At 35.3% G+C, this 18,758-nt stretch overlaps 1 protein-coding gene across 1 annotated transcript in view; it reads right to left on the reverse strand.

The window, feature by feature from the left end:
* Nucleotides 1-18,758, reverse strand: part of KHDRBS2 (KH RNA binding domain containing, signal transduction associated 2) — a gene marked incomplete at its 3' end in the record, with an annotated part of 662,231 nt that overhangs the window by 545,683 nt on the left and 97,790 nt on the right. The window contains exon 2 of the mRNA XM_081245279.1: nt 13,905-14,032. Within this exon, the coding sequence (XP_081101405.1) occupies nt 13,905-14,032 (128 nt within the window). The remainder of the gene's footprint in view (nt 1-13,904; nt 14,033-18,758) is intronic.

Genomic DNA, 18,758 nt, shown 5'->3' on the forward strand with positions numbered 1-18,758 from the left:
TTTGTCCTTTTGTGTCTGGTTTATTCTCCTTATTAACATGATGTTTTCAATATTCATCCTTGTTGTAACATGCATCCAAATTTCATTGTTCTTTACAGCTGAATAATATTCCACTGTGTGTATACACCATATTTAGTTTATCTGTGCATCAGCTGAGGACATCTGAGTTCTTTCTGTATTTTGGCAATTGTGAATAATGGTGCTTTGAATACTGATACACAACATTTGGTAATATTTTTAAAGTTTTTGCAATGATATTCATAATAGAATTGTAGTGTTTATTTTTGTGATATATTTGCAAAATCTGTGTATTTTAAGAAAATTACTTATAAAATGGTAGAAATCTAAATGTATTACACAAATTTCTTTTAACAATTACTTAAATTTGAAAAAGTAAATAAAAGTCACTCACAATTTTTCTACATGATTCTAAATTTCTTTCAAAAAGGCGGTTGTAATCAGGTCTTAACTTAGTATTATAAGTAACAATAATCCCTTCTCTAGACCTTTCTGGAGGTGGGGAGGAGATGCATTAATTCCTATTTCTTGTATCTTTTCCACAGGAAGTTTTTATCCTGCTATTCTCAAGGTATACTATAGTGCTTGAATTTACATCAAATTAATTTGTTTCCATATGTCAATATGTCCTTTGAGGTCAGTAATAATATGGGAATCCATTGAACTGATAATGTTGTGTCTCTCGATTTTAATAGTGATCTTTCTCCTCTCCTCTCTTGAAGATATATCTATATAAAAATCCATTTCTACTGCAACAGCAAAATAAATGGCAGAAGGGCCATCTATGCTCTAATGCGTGTAGAGAAACTTTTGGAAGGCTCACTGAATTAAACAAACAAATGAACAAACAAGCAAATAAAGAATGGTGAGATTAAAGAAGGGATGTGAGGTAGAGGATCTTTTGGCTCTCAAAGGACCCTTGAATGAGGATACATGTTTGGACACATTTCAAAAGGCACTAGTATTTTAATGATCCATTTGAAGTAGTTCCCAGCTTTTTCAGTTGAAGGTGAGTGTGAAATAAACTGGTGGGACAGAAACAGCAGGTTAAAACAGACTGAAGATACCCTAGGGGGTGTAGACCTAGAAAAGAAGGCAAGATCATTTTGGGAAGTGTGAGCACACATTTCATGAGGGTGTGCTGAACTCCTAAAAAAGGATGGGAAGAGAAACACATACAATTCAGGATTAGGAATATATGGGTCATTGGAGACAAAAAAAGTTTAAGTGTCAAATGGATAAATAGTATTTAAATACATGGGATGGGCATTAATAAAAAAAAAGTCATTGGAAAAGATAAGTACCAGACAGAATACCTCTGCAAATTTTTAAATTTTTCTGGAAAACATGGTAATTTCAAGTGCCACTCTATCCAAGAAAATGCATTGCACAAGCACTTTGGAATTATTTTCTTTCTCATAAAAAAATGTGACAATTCTAGGAGTGTCATTATTTTCTCAATTGACATTTAAAGTCACAGGTGAGAGATTAGGAAACAGATATAAATGAAACTGAAATCACAAAGCCTGTCAAATCCCCTTTTCCATTTCCTTTAGAAAACTAAAAAGCAAGCGACACTATGAAGTGGTCTCTGGTAAAGATAAAACAAGCTTAAGATATAAGCTACAGAATGGATTTTAGAAAACCACATTGCTTAGAAAAATAGACAGATGTTTCCAAGATTGTAAGTGCTAATGCTGGCTTTGAAGTGTCATAGTTTCCACAGTTAGTAACCTTGGGTCTCTATTAACCATTCTTCTCTTTTTTTAACAACTTTATTGGAGTATAATTGCTTTACAATATTGTGTTAGTTTCTGCTGTATAACAAAGTGAATCAGCTATACATATACATATAACCCAATATCTCCACCCTCTTGTAGCTCCCTCCCACCCTCCTTATCCGACCCCTCTAGGTAGTCATAAAGCACAAAGCTGATCTCCCTGTGCTATGTGGTTGCTGCCCACTTGCTATCTATTTTACACTTGGTAGTGCATATTTGTCAATGCCACTCTCTCACTTCGTCCCAGCTTACACTTCCCCTCCACATGTCCTCAAGTCCATTCTCTAAGTATGTGTCTTTATTCCAGTCCTGCCCCTAGGCTCTTCAGAACCATTTTTTTTTGGTTCCACATATAAGTGTTAGCATATGGTATTTGTATTTCTCTTTCTCACTTACTTCACTCTGTATGACAGACTCTAGGTCCATTCACCTGACTATAAATAACTCAATTCCGTTTACTTTTATGGTTGAGTAATATTCCACTGTATGTATGTGCCACTTCCTCTTTATCCATTGATCTGTCAGTGGACACTCAGTTTGCTTCCATGTCCTGGCTATTGTAAATACTGCTGCAATGAACATTGTGGTACATGACTCTTTTTGAATTATGGTTTTCTCAGGGTATATGCCCAGTAGTGGGATTGCTGGGTCATATGGCAGTTCTAGTTTTATTTTTTTAAGGAACCTCCATACTGTTCTCCATAGTGGCTGTATCAATTTATATTCGACCAAGAGTGCAGGAGGATCCCCTTTTCTCCCCACCCTATCCAGCATCTACTGATCATAGATTTTTTGATGATGGCCATTCTGACTGGTGTGAGGTGATATCTCATTGTGCTTTTGATTTGCATTTCTCTAATTATTAGTGATGTTGAGCATTTTTTCATGTGTTTGTTGGCAATCTGTATATCTTCTTTGGAGAAATGTCTATTTAGGTCTTCTGCCCATTTTTGGATTGGGTTGTTTGTTTTTATGATATTGAGCTGCATGGACTGCTTGTATATTTTGGAGATTAATCCTTTGTCAGTTGCTTTGTTTGCAAATATTTTCTCCCATTCTGAGGGTTTTCTTTTCATCTTGTTTATAGTTCCCTTCTGTGCAAAAGATATTAAGTTTCATTAGGTCCCATTTGTTTACTTTTGTTTTTATTTCCATTACTCTAGGAGGTGGGTCAGAAAGGATCTTGCTGTGCTTTATGTAATAGAGTGTTCTGTCTATGTTTGCCTCTAACAGTTTTATGGTGTCTGACCTTACATTTAGGTCTTTAATCCATTTTGAGCTTATTTTTGTGTATGGTGTTAGGACGTGTTCTAATTTCATTCTTTTACATGTAGTTGTCCAGCACCACTTAGTGAAGAGGGTGTCGTTTCTCCATTGTATATTCTTGCTTCTTTTATCAAAGATAAGGTGACCATATGTATGTGGGTTTATCTCTGGGCTTCTGTCCTTCTCAACTGATCTATATTTCTGTTTTTGTGCCAGTACCATACTGTCTTGATTACTGTAGCTTTGTAGTATACTCTGAAGTCAGGGAGCCTGATTCCTCCAGCTCCGTTTTTCTTTCTCAATATTGCTTTGGTTATTCGGGGTCTTTTGTGTTTTCCTACAAATTGTGAATTTTTTTCTTCTAGTAATGTGAGAAATGTCATTGTTAGTTTGGTAGGGACTGCACTGAATCTGTAGATTGCTTTGGGTAATACAGTCATTTTCACAGTGCTGATTCTTCCAATCCAAGAACATGGTATATCTCTCAACCTGTTTGTATCATCTTTAATTTCTTTCATCAGTGTCATAGTTTTCCACATACAGGTCTGTTGCCTCCTTAGGTAGGATTATTCCTAGGTATTATATTCTGTTTGTTGGAGTGGTAAATGGGAGTGTTTCCTTAATTTCTGTTTCTGGCTTTTTGTTGTTAATGTATAGGAATGCAAGAGATTTCTGTGCATTAATTTTGTATCCTGCAAATTTACCAAATTCATTGATTACCTCTAGTAGTTTTCTGGTGGCTACTTTAGAATTTTCCAAGTATAGTATCATGTCATCTGAAAACAGTGACAGTTCCACTGCTTCTTTTCCAATTTGGATTATTTTATTTCTTTTCCTTCTCTGAATGCCATAGCTAGGACTTCCAAATCTATGTGAATAAAAGTGGTGAGAGTGGACATCCTTGTTTTGTGCCTGGTTTTAGAGGAAATGCTTTCAGTTTTTCACCACTGAGAATGATGTTGGCAGTGGTTTGTCATATATGGGTTTTTATTACATTGAGGTTGGCTCCCTCTATGCCTACTTTCTGGAGGGTTTTTATCATAAATGGTGTTGAATTTTGTCAAAAGCTTTTTCTGCATCTATTGAGATGATCATATGGTTTTTATTCTTCAATTTGCTAATATGGTGTATCACAGTGATTTATTTGCATATATTGAATAATTCTTGCATTCCTGGGATAAACCCCACTTGATCATGGTATATCATCTACTTAATGTGCCGTTGGACTCTGTTTGCTAGTATTTTGTTGAGTATTTTTACATTTCTCTTCATCAGTGATATTAGTCTATAATTTTCTTTTTCTGTGACATCTTTGTCTGGTTTTGGTATCAGGGTGATGACGACCTCATAGAATGAGTTTGGGAGTGTTCCTCCCTTGCTATATTTTGGAAGAGTTTGAGAAGGATAGGTGTTATCTCTTCACTAAATGTTTGATAGAATTCACCTGTGAAGCCATCTGGCTCTGGGCTTTTGTTTGTTGGAAGATTTGTAATCACAGTTTCAATTTCAGTGCTTTTGATTGATCTGTTCATAGTTTCTATTTCTTCCTGGTTCAATCCTTGAAGGTTGTACATTTCTAAGAATTTGTCCATATATTCCAGTTTGTCCATTTTATTGGCATATAGTTGCTTGTAGTCATCTTTCATGATCCTTTGTATTTCTGCAGTGTCATTTTTTACTTCTCCTTTTTCATTTCTCTTTCTGTTGATTTGAATCTTCTTTTTTTTTGAGATGAGTTTTCCATGGTATATCAATTTTGTTTTCTTATCAAAGAACCAGCTTTTAGTTTTACTGATCTTTGCTATTGTTTCCTTCATTTCTTTTTCATTGATCTCTGATCTGATTTTTATGATTTCTTTCTTTCTGTTAATTTTGGGTTTTTTTCTTTTTGTTCTTCTTTCTCTAATTGCTTAGGCATAAGGTTAGGTTGTTTATTTGAGATTTTTCTTGTTTCTTGAGATAGGATTGTATTGCTATAAACTTCCCTATTAGAACGGCTTTTGCTGCATCCCATAGGTTTTGGGTAGTCATGTTTTAATTGTCATTTGTTTCTATGTATTTTTTGATTTCCTCTTTGATTTCTTCAATATCTTGGTTATTTAGTATCGTATTGTTTAGCCTACATGTGTTTGCATTTTCCACAGTTTTTTTCTCTGTAACTGATATCTAGTCTCATAGTGTTGTGGTCAGGAAATATGCTTTATACAATTTCAATTTTGTTAAACTTACTAAGGCTTGATTTGTGACCCAAGATGTGATCTATCCTGGAGAATGTTCCACGTGCATTTGAGAAGAAAGTGTACTCTATTGTTTTTGGGTTGAATGTCCTGTAAATATCAATCAAGTCCATTTGTTCTAATGTGTCATTTAAAGCTTGTGTTTCTGTATTTGTTTTCATTTTCAATGATCTGTCCATTGGTGTAAATGGGTTGTTACAGTCCTCTACTATTATCGTATTACTGTTGATTTCCCCTTTTATGGCTGTTAACATTTGCCTTGTGTATTGAGGTGCTCCTATGTTGGGTGCGTAAATATTTACAATTGTTATATCTTCTTCTTGGATTGATCACTTGATCATTATGTAGTGTCCTTCTTTGTCTCTTGTAACAGTCTTTATTTCAAAGTCTCTTTTGTCTGATACGATAATTCCTGTTCTGGCTTTCTTTTGGTTTCCATTTTCATGGAGTATTCTTTTCCATCTCCTCACTTTCAGTTTGTATGTGTCCCTAGGTCTGAAGTTGATCTCTTGTAGACAGTGCATATACGTGTCTTTTTTTTGTATCTATTCAGCCAATCTGTGAGTTTTGGTTGGAGCATATAATCCATTTACATTTAAGGTAGTTATTTATATGTATGTTTCTTTTATTTTCTTAATTTTGGAGGGTTTGTTTTTGTAGATCCTTTCTTTCGCGTGTGTTTCCTGCCTAGAGAAGTTCCTTTAGCATTTGTTGTAAAGCTAATTTGGTGGTGTGGAATTCTCTTAGCTTTTGCTTGTCAAGTCTGAATGAGATCCTTGCTGGGTAGAGGAATCTTGGTTATAGGTTTTTCCCTTTCATCACTTTAAATATCGCCTGCCACTCCCCTCTGGCCTGAAGAGTTTCTGCTGAAAGATCAGCTGTTATCCTTATGGGGATTCCCTTGTATATTATTTGTTGCTTTTCCCTTGCTGCTTTCAGTATTTTTTCATTTTGTTTAATTTTTGTTAGTTTGATTAATATGTGCCTTGGCATGTTTCTTCTTGTGTTTATTCTGTCTGGGACTCTGCACTTCCTGGACTTGACTGATTATTTCCTTTCCCGTGTTGGGGAAGTTTTCAACTATAATGTCTTGAAATATTTTCTCAGACCCTTTCTTTTTTAACTATTCTTCTGGGACGCCTATAATTCAAAGGTTGGTGTGTTAATATTGTCCCAGAGGTCTCTGAGACTGTCCTCAATTCTTTTCATTATTTTTTCTTTATTCTGCTCTGCAGCAGTTTTTTCCACCATTCTAACTTCCAGCTCATCTGTTCTTTTACCTAAGTTATTCTGTTATTGATTCCTTCTACAATATTTTTAATTTCAGTTACTGTGTTATTCATTACTGTTTGTTCGCTCTTTAGTTCTTCTCACTTCTTGTTAAACGTTTCTTGTATTTTCTCTATTCTATTTCTGAGATTTTGGTTCGTATTTACTATCTTTAGTAGTTTCAGGTAGTTTACCTATTTCCTCTTCATTTATTTGGTGTTGTGGGGTTTTATCTTGCTCCTTTGCCTGCAAGATATTTCCCTGTCTTCTCATGTTGTCTAATTTACAGTATTTGAGGTAACTATCCCTCAGCTGCAGGGTCGTAGTTTTTCTTGCTTCTGTTCTCTGCCCCCAGGGGTGAGGTTTGTCCAGTGGCTTGCTTAGGCTTCCTGATGGGAGGGACTAGTGCCTGCATTCTAGTGGATGGAGCTGAGTCTTTTCCCTGTGATGAGCAGGGCTGTGCTAGGTGGTATGTTTTGGGGTGTCTGTGAGCTTAGTATGACTTTAGGTCATCTGTATGCTGATGCATGGTTTTGTCTTCCTGTCTTGTTTGTTGTTTGGTGTGAGGCATTCAGCCCTGGGAGCTGCAGGCAGTTGGGTGGAGCTGGGTCTTTGATTCAGATAGAGGCCTCAATGAAAGCACTTGGTGATTAAGCTTCCCTAGGGCAGGGAATTCTCTTGTGGTCCAGCGTCCTGGACTCAGTGCTTCCACCCTGGAGCCTCAGACTCAACTTCCAGTCAGGGAACCAAGACCCTACAAGTCACTCAACCTGGCAATAAAGGTAATTAAAAAATTTTTTTAAAAGACTAATAAAACCCCACACAAATGGTAAAAAGTAAAATCAAACAAACAGAAACAGAAATGAGGAAACACACACACACACACAAAAGAAACAGAGCCAAATAAAACAAAAAACAAGAGAACAACCAAACAAACGAACCCAGGAATGAAATCAAACCATTAAAAAGAAAAGTAACAAAAACACAAAACCAAAAAACCCAACCAAAGCAGAGTGCCAATTGAAGAATGAAGCAAAGAAACAAAACAAAGAGACAAAAATGATTAAAAAAAAGAAAAAAGGGAAAGAAGCCAGAACAACAGAAAAGCAACATAGAAATATAAAAAATTAAAATAAAAACATATTAAAGTAAAAGAAGAAAAAAAGACAAACAAGGCTCCAGACAAATGGTAAAAACAGAATCAAACAATCAACAACAGAAACAAGGAAACACACACACATGCAAAAGAAACAAAAACAGAACCAAACAAAGCAAGAGAACAACCAGAGAAACTGAAGAACCTAAAAACGAAATCAAAGAATTAGAATCAAAACTAACAAAAACACAAAAGCTAAAAACAAAACCAAAAAAGTATGCCAACTGAAGAGTAAAGTAAAAAAAACAGAAAAAAATGATAAAAATAATTTTTAAAAAAGGGAAAAAACACAGAATAACAGAAAGTAGAAATGGAATTTTTTTTTTTTTTTTGCGGTACATGGGCCTCTCACTGCTGTGGCCTCTCCCACTGTGGAGCACAGGCTCTGGACAGGCAAGCTCCACGGCCATGGCTCATGGGCCCAGCCGCTCCGCAGCATGTGGGATCCTCCCATACCGGGACACAAACCCATGTCCCCTCCATTGGCAGGTGGACTCTCAACCACTGCGCCACCAGGGAAGCCCAGAAAAATTTTTTAAAATACAAAATATATGAAAGAAAAAGAAGAAGAAAAAATGAGGGAAAAGAACACAGAAAAACAAAAGTGAAAACAAATATATAAAAAATTTTTAAAAATGTTATAAAACACAAAGATCCCCCAAAATAAACAAACAAACAAAAAAGCCAGAACCAACAAGAGAATGAAGCAAAACATAATAAAAGTAGTAGTAATAATTATGTTTCTCTGGGGTCTCAGTTGTTAAGTGTCCTTGCACACACCATGAGACACAGCCCAACTCTGCCTCCCCAGGAGGCCCTCCTCTGCCTCTGGGTTGGCCTCTGGACCTTCTGTGGGCCTGTGGGGACCACTCGGACTCTGATGTGGCCCAATTCCTGTGTGTGCTTGTCCCAAAACTCTGCAGCTGCCAGAGATAGACTGTTTTCATTTGTGGGAACACTCATTGTCTACTCAGATATTGGATAGACGTAGGGTCTAGCTGATCATGGGGATTTAATCTGCAGCTTGTATAGCTCATGGAAAGACTTTCAATTCTCTTTCTTAGTCGCCCCATCCCTGGGGTTCAGCTTTGGTTTGATCCCCACCTCTGCCTGTGGTCCACCCACAGGAGTCTGGTCTTGAGGATGCCTTGGAGCTCATGGGTCTACCCCAGTGAGGAGGACCGGGTGCAGAGGTGGTATGACTGCCTGGATGGCAGGTGCCCTCGTGGCGCCAAATGTGCAGGGAAGCCAGTGACCATGGTCACAAGAGATATGGCCGTAGTGAAGGTCTTTTCTGGCACCTGGTGTAAGGTGCATGAGGGCTGGCCCTGGCCATGTTATTTTTGGTGCCTGGCAGCAGGCATGGGAGGGCCGGCCCTGAGAAGGCTTCTTTTATTGTCTATCGGCAGGTGTCAACATGAGGGGAGAGAGAGGCTACAATAGTGGCTCCTCCCTCTGCGTGTGACTGAGCAGTAGTGCCTGCTTCCATGGCAGTCCGGTCTTCCTCTCTAGGCATTCCCTGCTGTGGATTTCCTCCCTCCTGTCCCCTCAGTCTGTCTTCCCACAGCCAACACCAGTTCTCGCCCCAGGCCTGTTCTCCAATCCCCTTGCTCCAGCTCCCATCTCCCTTGCACACCTGTGAACACACATCCCAGTCCGGGGCACATAGGGCCACAGTAAGGGTTGTCTGTGTAGTTCTGACTCTGTTGCATCTGCCACAGATCAGCCACTTCACCCTCTTCCAACAGCCTCAAATGCTTCCGTTCCATCCCAATTGATTTCCCTGTCAGAGAGGGGTTTCCCCGAACCCAGGAATCTCTCCTCTGCTTCAGCTTCCCAACTGCGGGTGCAGGTCCTGTCCCACTTCCTCTCCTCCTCCTTCTACCTTCTTTTTTTTTTGTCATACCCAGTTATGCAAGGATCTTTCCTTTCTGTTGCTCAATGTCTTCTGCTAGCATTCAGCCAGTGTTCTGTGAGAACTGTTGCATCTATAATTGTATTCCTGATGCATCTGTGGAGAGAGATGAACTCCACATTCTCCTACTCCTCTGCCATCTTAACTCATCATCCTATTAACCATTCTTAAATGCTCTGATAATTACTTAAAAAGTTAGAAAAAACAATAGGTTTTGTTTTTCATCTTTCAAAGTACAGAGAAGGAAACAATATTTGTGGGAGGACATGCCAGGCTGCGGAGAGTGCTTCCAACCAGGCACAGAAAGCAGCCCCTCTCTTGGAACCGAGTAGGTGAAGACAAAATATAGAGCAAGTGTGGTGCTTTTGAACATATTTTGGAACTTTAATTTTCTGCATTAATCTACATAAGGAATTGATTTCAAATGCAGCACAGGGGGACATGGTTGCATTTGATCTTAAAAGGGGCCAAATTTTGGGGGTCGATTTATGCTCCTGGCAATTTATTGCTTTAAAAAGTTGGCAGTGACTTGAGTTGAGAACTAAAAAGTGGGCCTTGGGGCAAATTTAATTGAAGAAAATGTGTGATGTATTTCAGAGGATTCTAAAAGCAACATCAAAAAGGTATTTTTAAAAGACACTGAGAGGTTGAATTGCCCAGATGGACTAATAGGTACAATAGCAACAGGCAGGTCTCCAGCAGGTGGAGGCAGTTCTGCCCCATCTTCTGATCCTCCTCACTGTGCCCATGCTTGTGATGGGCATCCTTCTGCATGGATGCCTGCTTGTGATAGTCATCCTTCTAGCAGAACAAAACAGAATACAGCAGCCAACATTATGTGTATCTTAGTTTCTTATGTCCTGTAAGGCACTTATTTGTTGAGGACCAAGAAATTTTGGCATTTTTTTTTCTGCTTCTTGCAAGGATGAAAACTGTCTTCATTAATATCAAATTTATGCCCCAAGCTACAGTTCTCTTCTTTTTCTGTATATATAATCTCCTAGCACATCCACACTAAATCATAATGCCCTAATACACTTTCAAAAGCAACTAAACTCAATACACATACTTCCAACACTACAAACAACTCAATATAAGAAGCCATGACCAAATTCACACGTGCAAAGTTTACATACAAAAACAGTGAGTTACAACCACCACTTGCCTGATAGAGACTGTAAACTGATTCTGATTATAATAGGCATAAGAGTTGGAAGTATCCAAATTTGAAAAAAAGTAAATGTGTATTGGACTATAAAGTGCCGTGTGTGGATATAAAGTGCCGTGGATTCAGGGAGAAAGAGCTAATGTTAAAGGTGGTGAGTTTTCCACACTAATCTCAGGATTATAGAGGAACATACTGACCACGTTGCTTCCTTAGAGATTTGAACATCAAGACATAATCGCTCTGATTCTAAAACACTTGCAAATGTAAACAACAGATATACAAAGTCTATTTATTTACTAATCTTGTTACAAACAAACAAAAAAAGAAAACAAGAAAAACTGTCCATTAAAATAATTTAATATGTTTTTTTCCTCCAAATTAAGTGATTAATCACAAAACACTAGATAAATCATTCTTAATGTGTGTGAAAAGTATTCTTATATTTTCTATAATTTAAATCTTAAACTTCTCTCAGTTCATTGAATTACTCAATTAAGTCAGCAAATTAACTTGAATTAGAGACTAATTGAAACAAAATCTGTCCAAAAAACGTCAAGTAGTAAAATCGGGATGAGGTCATTTCCTCAAGAATTCCCATAATTCTTTATTACTCTTTGTTGGAGAGGATGATGTCATCACCACATGGACTGTCAGTCCACACAGCAGGCATCAAGGGCAGGGACAGCTGTGGGAGAAGACGTGGGAGGCAGGCCTTTTTCCCCGATGGACCCCTGAAGGGTGCATCACTTTTTATTTTAAAAGAGTAAACCTTGAACCCATACTGTTGTGTCCTGCTCAACAGTTCACAGGATCATACCACACTATATGTGTTATGGCTCACAAATGCACAGCAAATACAGCTCAAGTTTAGATATTATAATCTTAACACCACAGATATTCAGTCAGCAGGAGAGAAATACCACTTTTGAAAGTAATATTGCTTTCAAAATGTTGATTTTAATTTTATTGTTATAGTATAAAAACAAGCAAAAACAAATGTAGGTCAACTTGATAGATGATTGTGTTTCTCAGTATTCTTTTTCTGTAAATGGGCTCTAAGAGTTCTCTATGTGTGATAATTAGATGTATGAAACGCACATCACCATAATAAATAAAGAAGTTTGGCATTATATTCATTATATTCATAAAAATGGTACATTTTATAAGGCATAAATTGTTATTTGATAATACTCCATAAAACTATTAATCATTAGGAGCTATCTGTTTTAACTTTCTTCCACACTTTATATGAAAAAGTCAAGCAAAATGTGAGCATTTTTAGTCAAGTTAAAAATGTAATGGTTCACAAAAAATGAAGAATTTAAAATAACAGCAGCCTCGTGAAGCATTCCATCTAGAGCAAAGATTATTTCTTTGAGCAGTTCACAATTAGTTGTGATTTTTTTATGAGCAAGTCATAATTAGTTGCCACATCTGTAAAATAGAAGTTTTATATACTGTGATTTCCAAGATTAGTCTCAGCTTAAGCATTCTGTGATTCTAAAAATTCAAGGGGGTACAATAATTTGCTAGTGAGACATGGTTTATTTCAATATGAATAATAGGTGGTTTTGTTGTTTAAAAACCTTCTTATAAATTATGAAATTAAATACCACACAAAAATTAGACACCATAAAATATTCTTGTTTCAGTAGTCATCATTATGAATCAAGTGTAAACTACTACTGTAATATTCAGCATAACATCACTCACACCATCACTTGGAGAGCTATCAGGACTTGAACCACTAACACATCTTGCTTAGAGATATAGAGCTACATTTTATTGAGAAGAAGATACTGAGTCTATCACGAGCTTTCTCATATCCAAAGAATAGACAAGCATTATTCTGAGAAAAAGTATCAAGTTATATAATATTTAAATATATGATTTAAAGAAGGAAACTGTACTCTGTCTAGACTCTAAAGGTTTAATTAACCAAGGTCCTTAAAAAAGACACAATACCCCATCATATTTCTACCATATTTCATTACTAAGTAAAACTTTTCATGTAAATTTCTATGACAGCCCAATTTAATATTTTAAAACATAATTATAAAGTAAATTTCATAAAATTTAAATTATAAATATATATCTATTGAATGTACCTATCTTGCAATAGTGTAAGTCTAGCTCAAAATAAACACAAAAACCAAAAACGTGTATGCTCAAAAAACCTCATCTGAAAGTTAAATTTTATAGTTTGATGTGCTGTAACAGCTTATTCTGTTTGAAATAATTATAAACACAACCTTCTACTTAATTGTATTTACTAAACTTTATCATATTAAAAGACAATTGGTAAACTACAGCATTTATTTCTGTAATCTTTATTATTAGGATAATTATATGGTCTTTGCTTCAGATACACTCTTCAGAAAGTTAATTACCCGCTTAAATCTTTGAGTTTCTTTTTTTTTTTTTTTTTTGCTTAGGTAATTTACTTGAAAAAAAATAAAAAAAGAAACTGCTTTCAACCATTGAAAGTTATGAATATAAGTAATGAAACCATGCTATTGAAATGTTATATTTTATAATCATGATTCTGCTGATAAAAATATCACATGATGACAAAGTGTCTAGTGAAAAAGTATTTTTAAGAAAATACTATCATAATCATTATATAAATGGACTCTGAATATAGAAGACTAGAGATTACAATCCAAGGGTCTAATAAAGACTATATTACCTTCCTAAATATAATAATTCTCTGCTGTTTGGCTAATGCTGTATATTGAGAGTAGCATTAATTCTACTCCCTTTTGTAATAAGAATATGCATTTTAACATGAACCAAAACATTATTGAGTGTGCATATTTGAAAAATCAAATTGTTGAATTTTTTATATATTAAATAAATGATTAAAATATCTAGTTATGCTTCCCATATTCACAGAATAAAAATACAGCAATCAGTTGAAAATTATTGTAATTTCAAAGAGTTTTCCTTCTTCTATGTCAGTATCATATATTTGTATATATTAATACAATGAAGCTTTATATATTTATTTCATGAAAGACAATGAATAAAACATCAAGCCTTATTTTTATCAATTCTTTCTTAATTTATGAGAACAAAGCATATATTACAGTACCTTTGGATACTGTTTGACAGGAATCAATACCCTTTCTGAGAGCTTTATGTTTTTGTTGCTGATGACATCAAGGTATTTCTTTTCTTCATCTTCCTTTTTTCCATCAGAACCTTGAAATTTTTCAATTTCTGAAAAAAATTCACAAGAGAAACATTAAATAAATTGAGAGGTCATCATAAATACACTGACTTTTTTTCATCACTCCACTTCTTAAATACGATTTTGAAGAATCTTGATAAAAGGACTGAAAGCTATGCTACTGTACTGTCTGTACAATGATCTATATCAACTAAAACCAAAAAGCAATGACTGAAGATACAACTGTCTTCTGTGAAACAAAGGGTGCATTTAATTAACTTTTAACGTCTTCAAACAAAATTTGAGAAAGAATATTCCCTTTAATTATTTAAAATATCTAAGCAAACATAAGTTTCCTAGGAGCAATGAATAGAACAAATATATTTTAATGTTAAATGTTTTGTTTTTATTCAGAATTTTTCCTAAGGAAAAATAATTGAAAATAGAAATCATCCATTATCTAAAACAGGGTAGTAGAGATAAAGAATATGCTATTTTAAATTCTAACAAACTTAAATCCAGTTAAAAAGGGGAGTCACAGAAAAGTCACATAAAGGATTAAATCTGTAAATGCTATCATTCATATTCATCAACATGAAATTACCTATACAGATGTTTAAGAGGAAATACTAATTTAGCCTTTTGAGAATCTTCCCAAAATGAATATTTTTTATTTATTTATTAATTTTTGTCTGCATTGGGTCTTTGTTGCTGTGCGCGGGCTTTCTCTAGTTGTGGCAAATGGGGGTTACTCTTCATTGTAGTGCACGGGCTTCTCTTGTTGCAGAGCATGGGCTCTAGGTGCACAGGCTTCAGTAGTTGTGGCATACAGGCTCAGTAGTTGTGGATTGTGGGCTCTAGAGTGCAGCCTCAGTAGTTCTGGTGCATGGGCTTCGTTGCTCTGCAGCATGTGGGGTCTTCCCAGATGAGGGCTCAAACCCATGTCCCCTGCATTGGCAGGCAGATTCTTAACCACTGTGCCACCAGGGAAGCCCTGAATATTTTTTAAGCAAATGTACACTATTTATCCTTCCTTCCTTTTTAAAATTAATTTATTTGCCACAGAAATGCAAAGGTTCATAAGAGACTGCTACAAGCAACTATAGGCTAATAAAATGGACAACCTGGAAGAAATGGACAAATTCTTAGAAAGGTACAATCTCCCAAGACTGAATCAGGAAGAAATAGAAAAAAAGAAAAGAAATTGAATTTGTGATTAAAAACTCTCAACAAACAAAAGTCCAGGACCAGATTGCTTCACAGGTGAAGTCTATCAAATATTGAGAGAAGAGCTAACACCCATCCTTCTGAAAGTATTCCAAAAAAACTGCAGAGGAAGGAACACTCCCAAGCTCCATCACCTTGGTACCAAAACCAGACAAAGATACCACAAAAAAAGAAAATTATAGGCCAATATTACTGATGAACATAAAAATTCCTCAACAAAATATTAGCAATCTGAATCCAACAAAACATTAAAAGGATCATACACTATGATCAAGTGTGATTTATCCTGGGGATGTGAGAATTTTTCAGTATCCACAAATCAATCAGCGTGATACACCACATCAACAAGCTGAAGAATGAAAACGATATGATCATTTCAACAGATGCAGACAAGACTTTTGAAAAAATTCAATACCCATTTATGATAAAAGCTCTCCAGTAAGTTATAGAGGGAACATACCTCAACATAATAAAGGCCATATATGACAAGCCTATAGCTAACATCATACTCAGTGGTGAAAAGCTGAAAGCAGTTCTTCTAGGATCAGGAACAAGACAAGGATGTCCACTCTTGCCACTTTTATTCAACATAGTCTTGGAAATCCTAGCCATGGAAATAATAGAAGAAAAAGAAATAAAAAGAATCCAAATTGGAAAAGACGAAGTGAAACTGTCACTGTTTGCAGATGACATGATACAATACATAGAAAATCCTAAAGATGCTGCCAGAAAACTACTAGAACTCATCAATTAATTCGGTAAAGTTGCAGGATACAAAATTAATACACAGAAATATTTTGCACTTCTATACACTAGCAATGAAAGATCAAAAAGAGAAATTCAAGAAACAATTCCATTTACCATCTAATCAAAAACAAAATGTACCTAGGAATAAACCTACCTAATGAGACAAAAGACTTGTACTCCAAAAACTATAAGATGCTGATGAAAGAAATAAAAGATGACACAAACAGATGAAAAGATATACCATGTTCTTGGATTGGAAGAATCAATATTGTCAAAATGAATATAGTAGCCAAGGCAATGTACAGATTCAATGCAATTCCTATTGGTTTATCCTTGTCACTCTGTCATAGATATAAATTAAATTTGTCTGACATTATTTGCTCTCTACAAAACTACCACTTAGGCTTTTTTAGACATTTGAAATTTGATCACTTGATGATTAATTCCAACAACTTTTCCATGAAGAAATGGAGCTGGATGAAATACCATTTCCATTGCTTTTTCTGTTAATTTCTATACTTTCCTTTAAAAATTCATTTTCTTTTTGTTCTTTTAATTGGGGTATAGTTGCTTGACAATATTTTGTTAGTTTCTGCTGTATAGTGAAGTGAATCAGCTATGTGCATACATATATACCCTCCTTTTTGGATTTCCTTCCCATTTAGGTCACCACAGAACATAGAGTTCAATGTTATACAGCATTGTTCTCATTAGTTATCTATTTTATACATAGTAGTGTATATAAGTCAATCCCAATCCCCCAAGTCATCCCATCCCCCTTTCCCCCCTTGGAATCCAAACGTTTGTTCTTTATGTCTGTGTCTCTATTTCTGCTTTGTAAACATGTTCATCTGTGCCATTTTTCTAGATTCCACATATATGCATTAATATACAATATTTGTCTTTTTGTGTCTGACTTACTTCACTCTGTATGACAGTCTCTAGTCCATCCACATCTCTACAAATGACCCAATTCTCTTCATTTTATGACCCAATTCTCTTCCTTTTAATGGCTGAGTAATTTTTCATTGTGTATATGTACCACATCTTCTTTATCCATTCATCTGTTCGATGGACATTTAAGTTGCTTCCATATCCTACTGCAAATAGTGCTGCAATGAGCACTGGGGTGCATGTGTCTTTTTGAATTATAGTTTTCTCAGGGTATATGCCCAGTAGTGGGATTACTGGGTCATATGGTAGTTCTATTTTTAGTTTTTTAAGGAACCTCCGTACTGTTCTCCATATTGGCTATATCAATTTACATTCCCACCAACAGTGCAGGAGGGTTCCCTTTTCTCCACATCCTCTCCAGTATTTATTGTTTGTGGATATTTTGATGATGGCCATTCTGACCAGTGTGAAGCCATTGTAGTTCTGATTTGCATTTCTCTAATAATTAATGATGTTGAGCATCTTTTCACGTGCCTCTTGGCCATCTTTATGTTTTCCTTAAAAAATTTTATATTTATTTTGTCCTTTTGATAGTTTCAGGGAATTATCTTGTCTTCCTTGATGTATCTATTAATATGACTAATAGATCAGTCATTCCACTTCTCGTCTGTATAGTCACAAAGTGGTATATACCAAACTTGCCTGGTTTTAAAACCATGGAAAATAAGGCATACACACTTTTCCTTCTGTAAATTTAAAAATTACTTTAAATTTTTAAAGTAATTCTTTTTTACTTCATAATTAATGCATATTCACTGTGGAATGTTCAGACAATATAGGTATCCATAAAAATGGAAAGGCACTGATTATCATCCAGGAATAACTGATCAGTTTTTTATAGAGATGTTGAGTCTTTTTATATAGTTACTTTTTTATACAGTCTCTATTTAAATTTGGCTTCCATATTATTGGAAAAACATAATACATAAAGGAAAGTTTAATTTTGTTAAAAAATGTTGAACTACAAAGATTTTAATATTTTTGTTTTTCTTTCACCGTTTATGTGTTAAGATATAGATAGATACTTAGATAGGTAGATAGATTCAAGCATTTATTTTAGCATTCATTAACTTATTTTTAGTGGCTATCACCACAGTATACCATAGGATTATGTGGAGATTACAACAGAGTTAAATGTTGGTATGCCTGTATGCACCTTGCACAACTTCGCTCATTGGTTTAAGTCAGATGGAAGGTACAGTAAGAAGGTATTCTATTTATTATGGTAAAAACTGCATAACATTATTTATCATTTTAATCATTTTTAAGTGTATAGCTCAGTAGTGATAAATACATTCACATTATTGTGCAACAAATCTCCATAATTTCTTCATCTTACAAAACTAAAACTCTAGACAATTCATTAAGAAGACATAATATATATATATATATATATACCTAAAAAGGAGCACCAAAATATATAAACAATTATTAACAGACATAAAGGAAGAAATTGACAGCAACACAATAATAGTAAGGAAATTTAACACTCCACTTACATCAATGGATAGATCATCCAGACAGAAAGTCAACAAGGAAAGAGTGACCTTAGATGAAACATTAGACCACATGGATTTGATAGATTTGTACAACACATTCCATCCAAGTACAGCAGAATACACACTCTTGTCAAGGACACATGAAACTTTCTCAAGGATAGACCATATGCTGGGACTCAAAACAAGTCTCAGTAAATTAAAGAGGACAGAAATCAGATCAAACTTGTTTTCCAATGAAAATGCTATGAAAGTACAATTCGACTACAAGAAGAAAACTGGAAAAATCACAAATATGTGGAGACTGAACAACATGCTACTGTACAACTACTGGGTCAATGAAGAAATCAAA

This window comes from Mesoplodon bidens (assembly GCF_964165515.1).
Source record: "Mesoplodon bidens genome assembly, chromosome: 10".
In the NCBI taxonomy this organism is placed as follows: Eukaryota; Metazoa; Chordata; class Mammalia; order Artiodactyla; family Ziphiidae; genus Mesoplodon; species Mesoplodon bidens.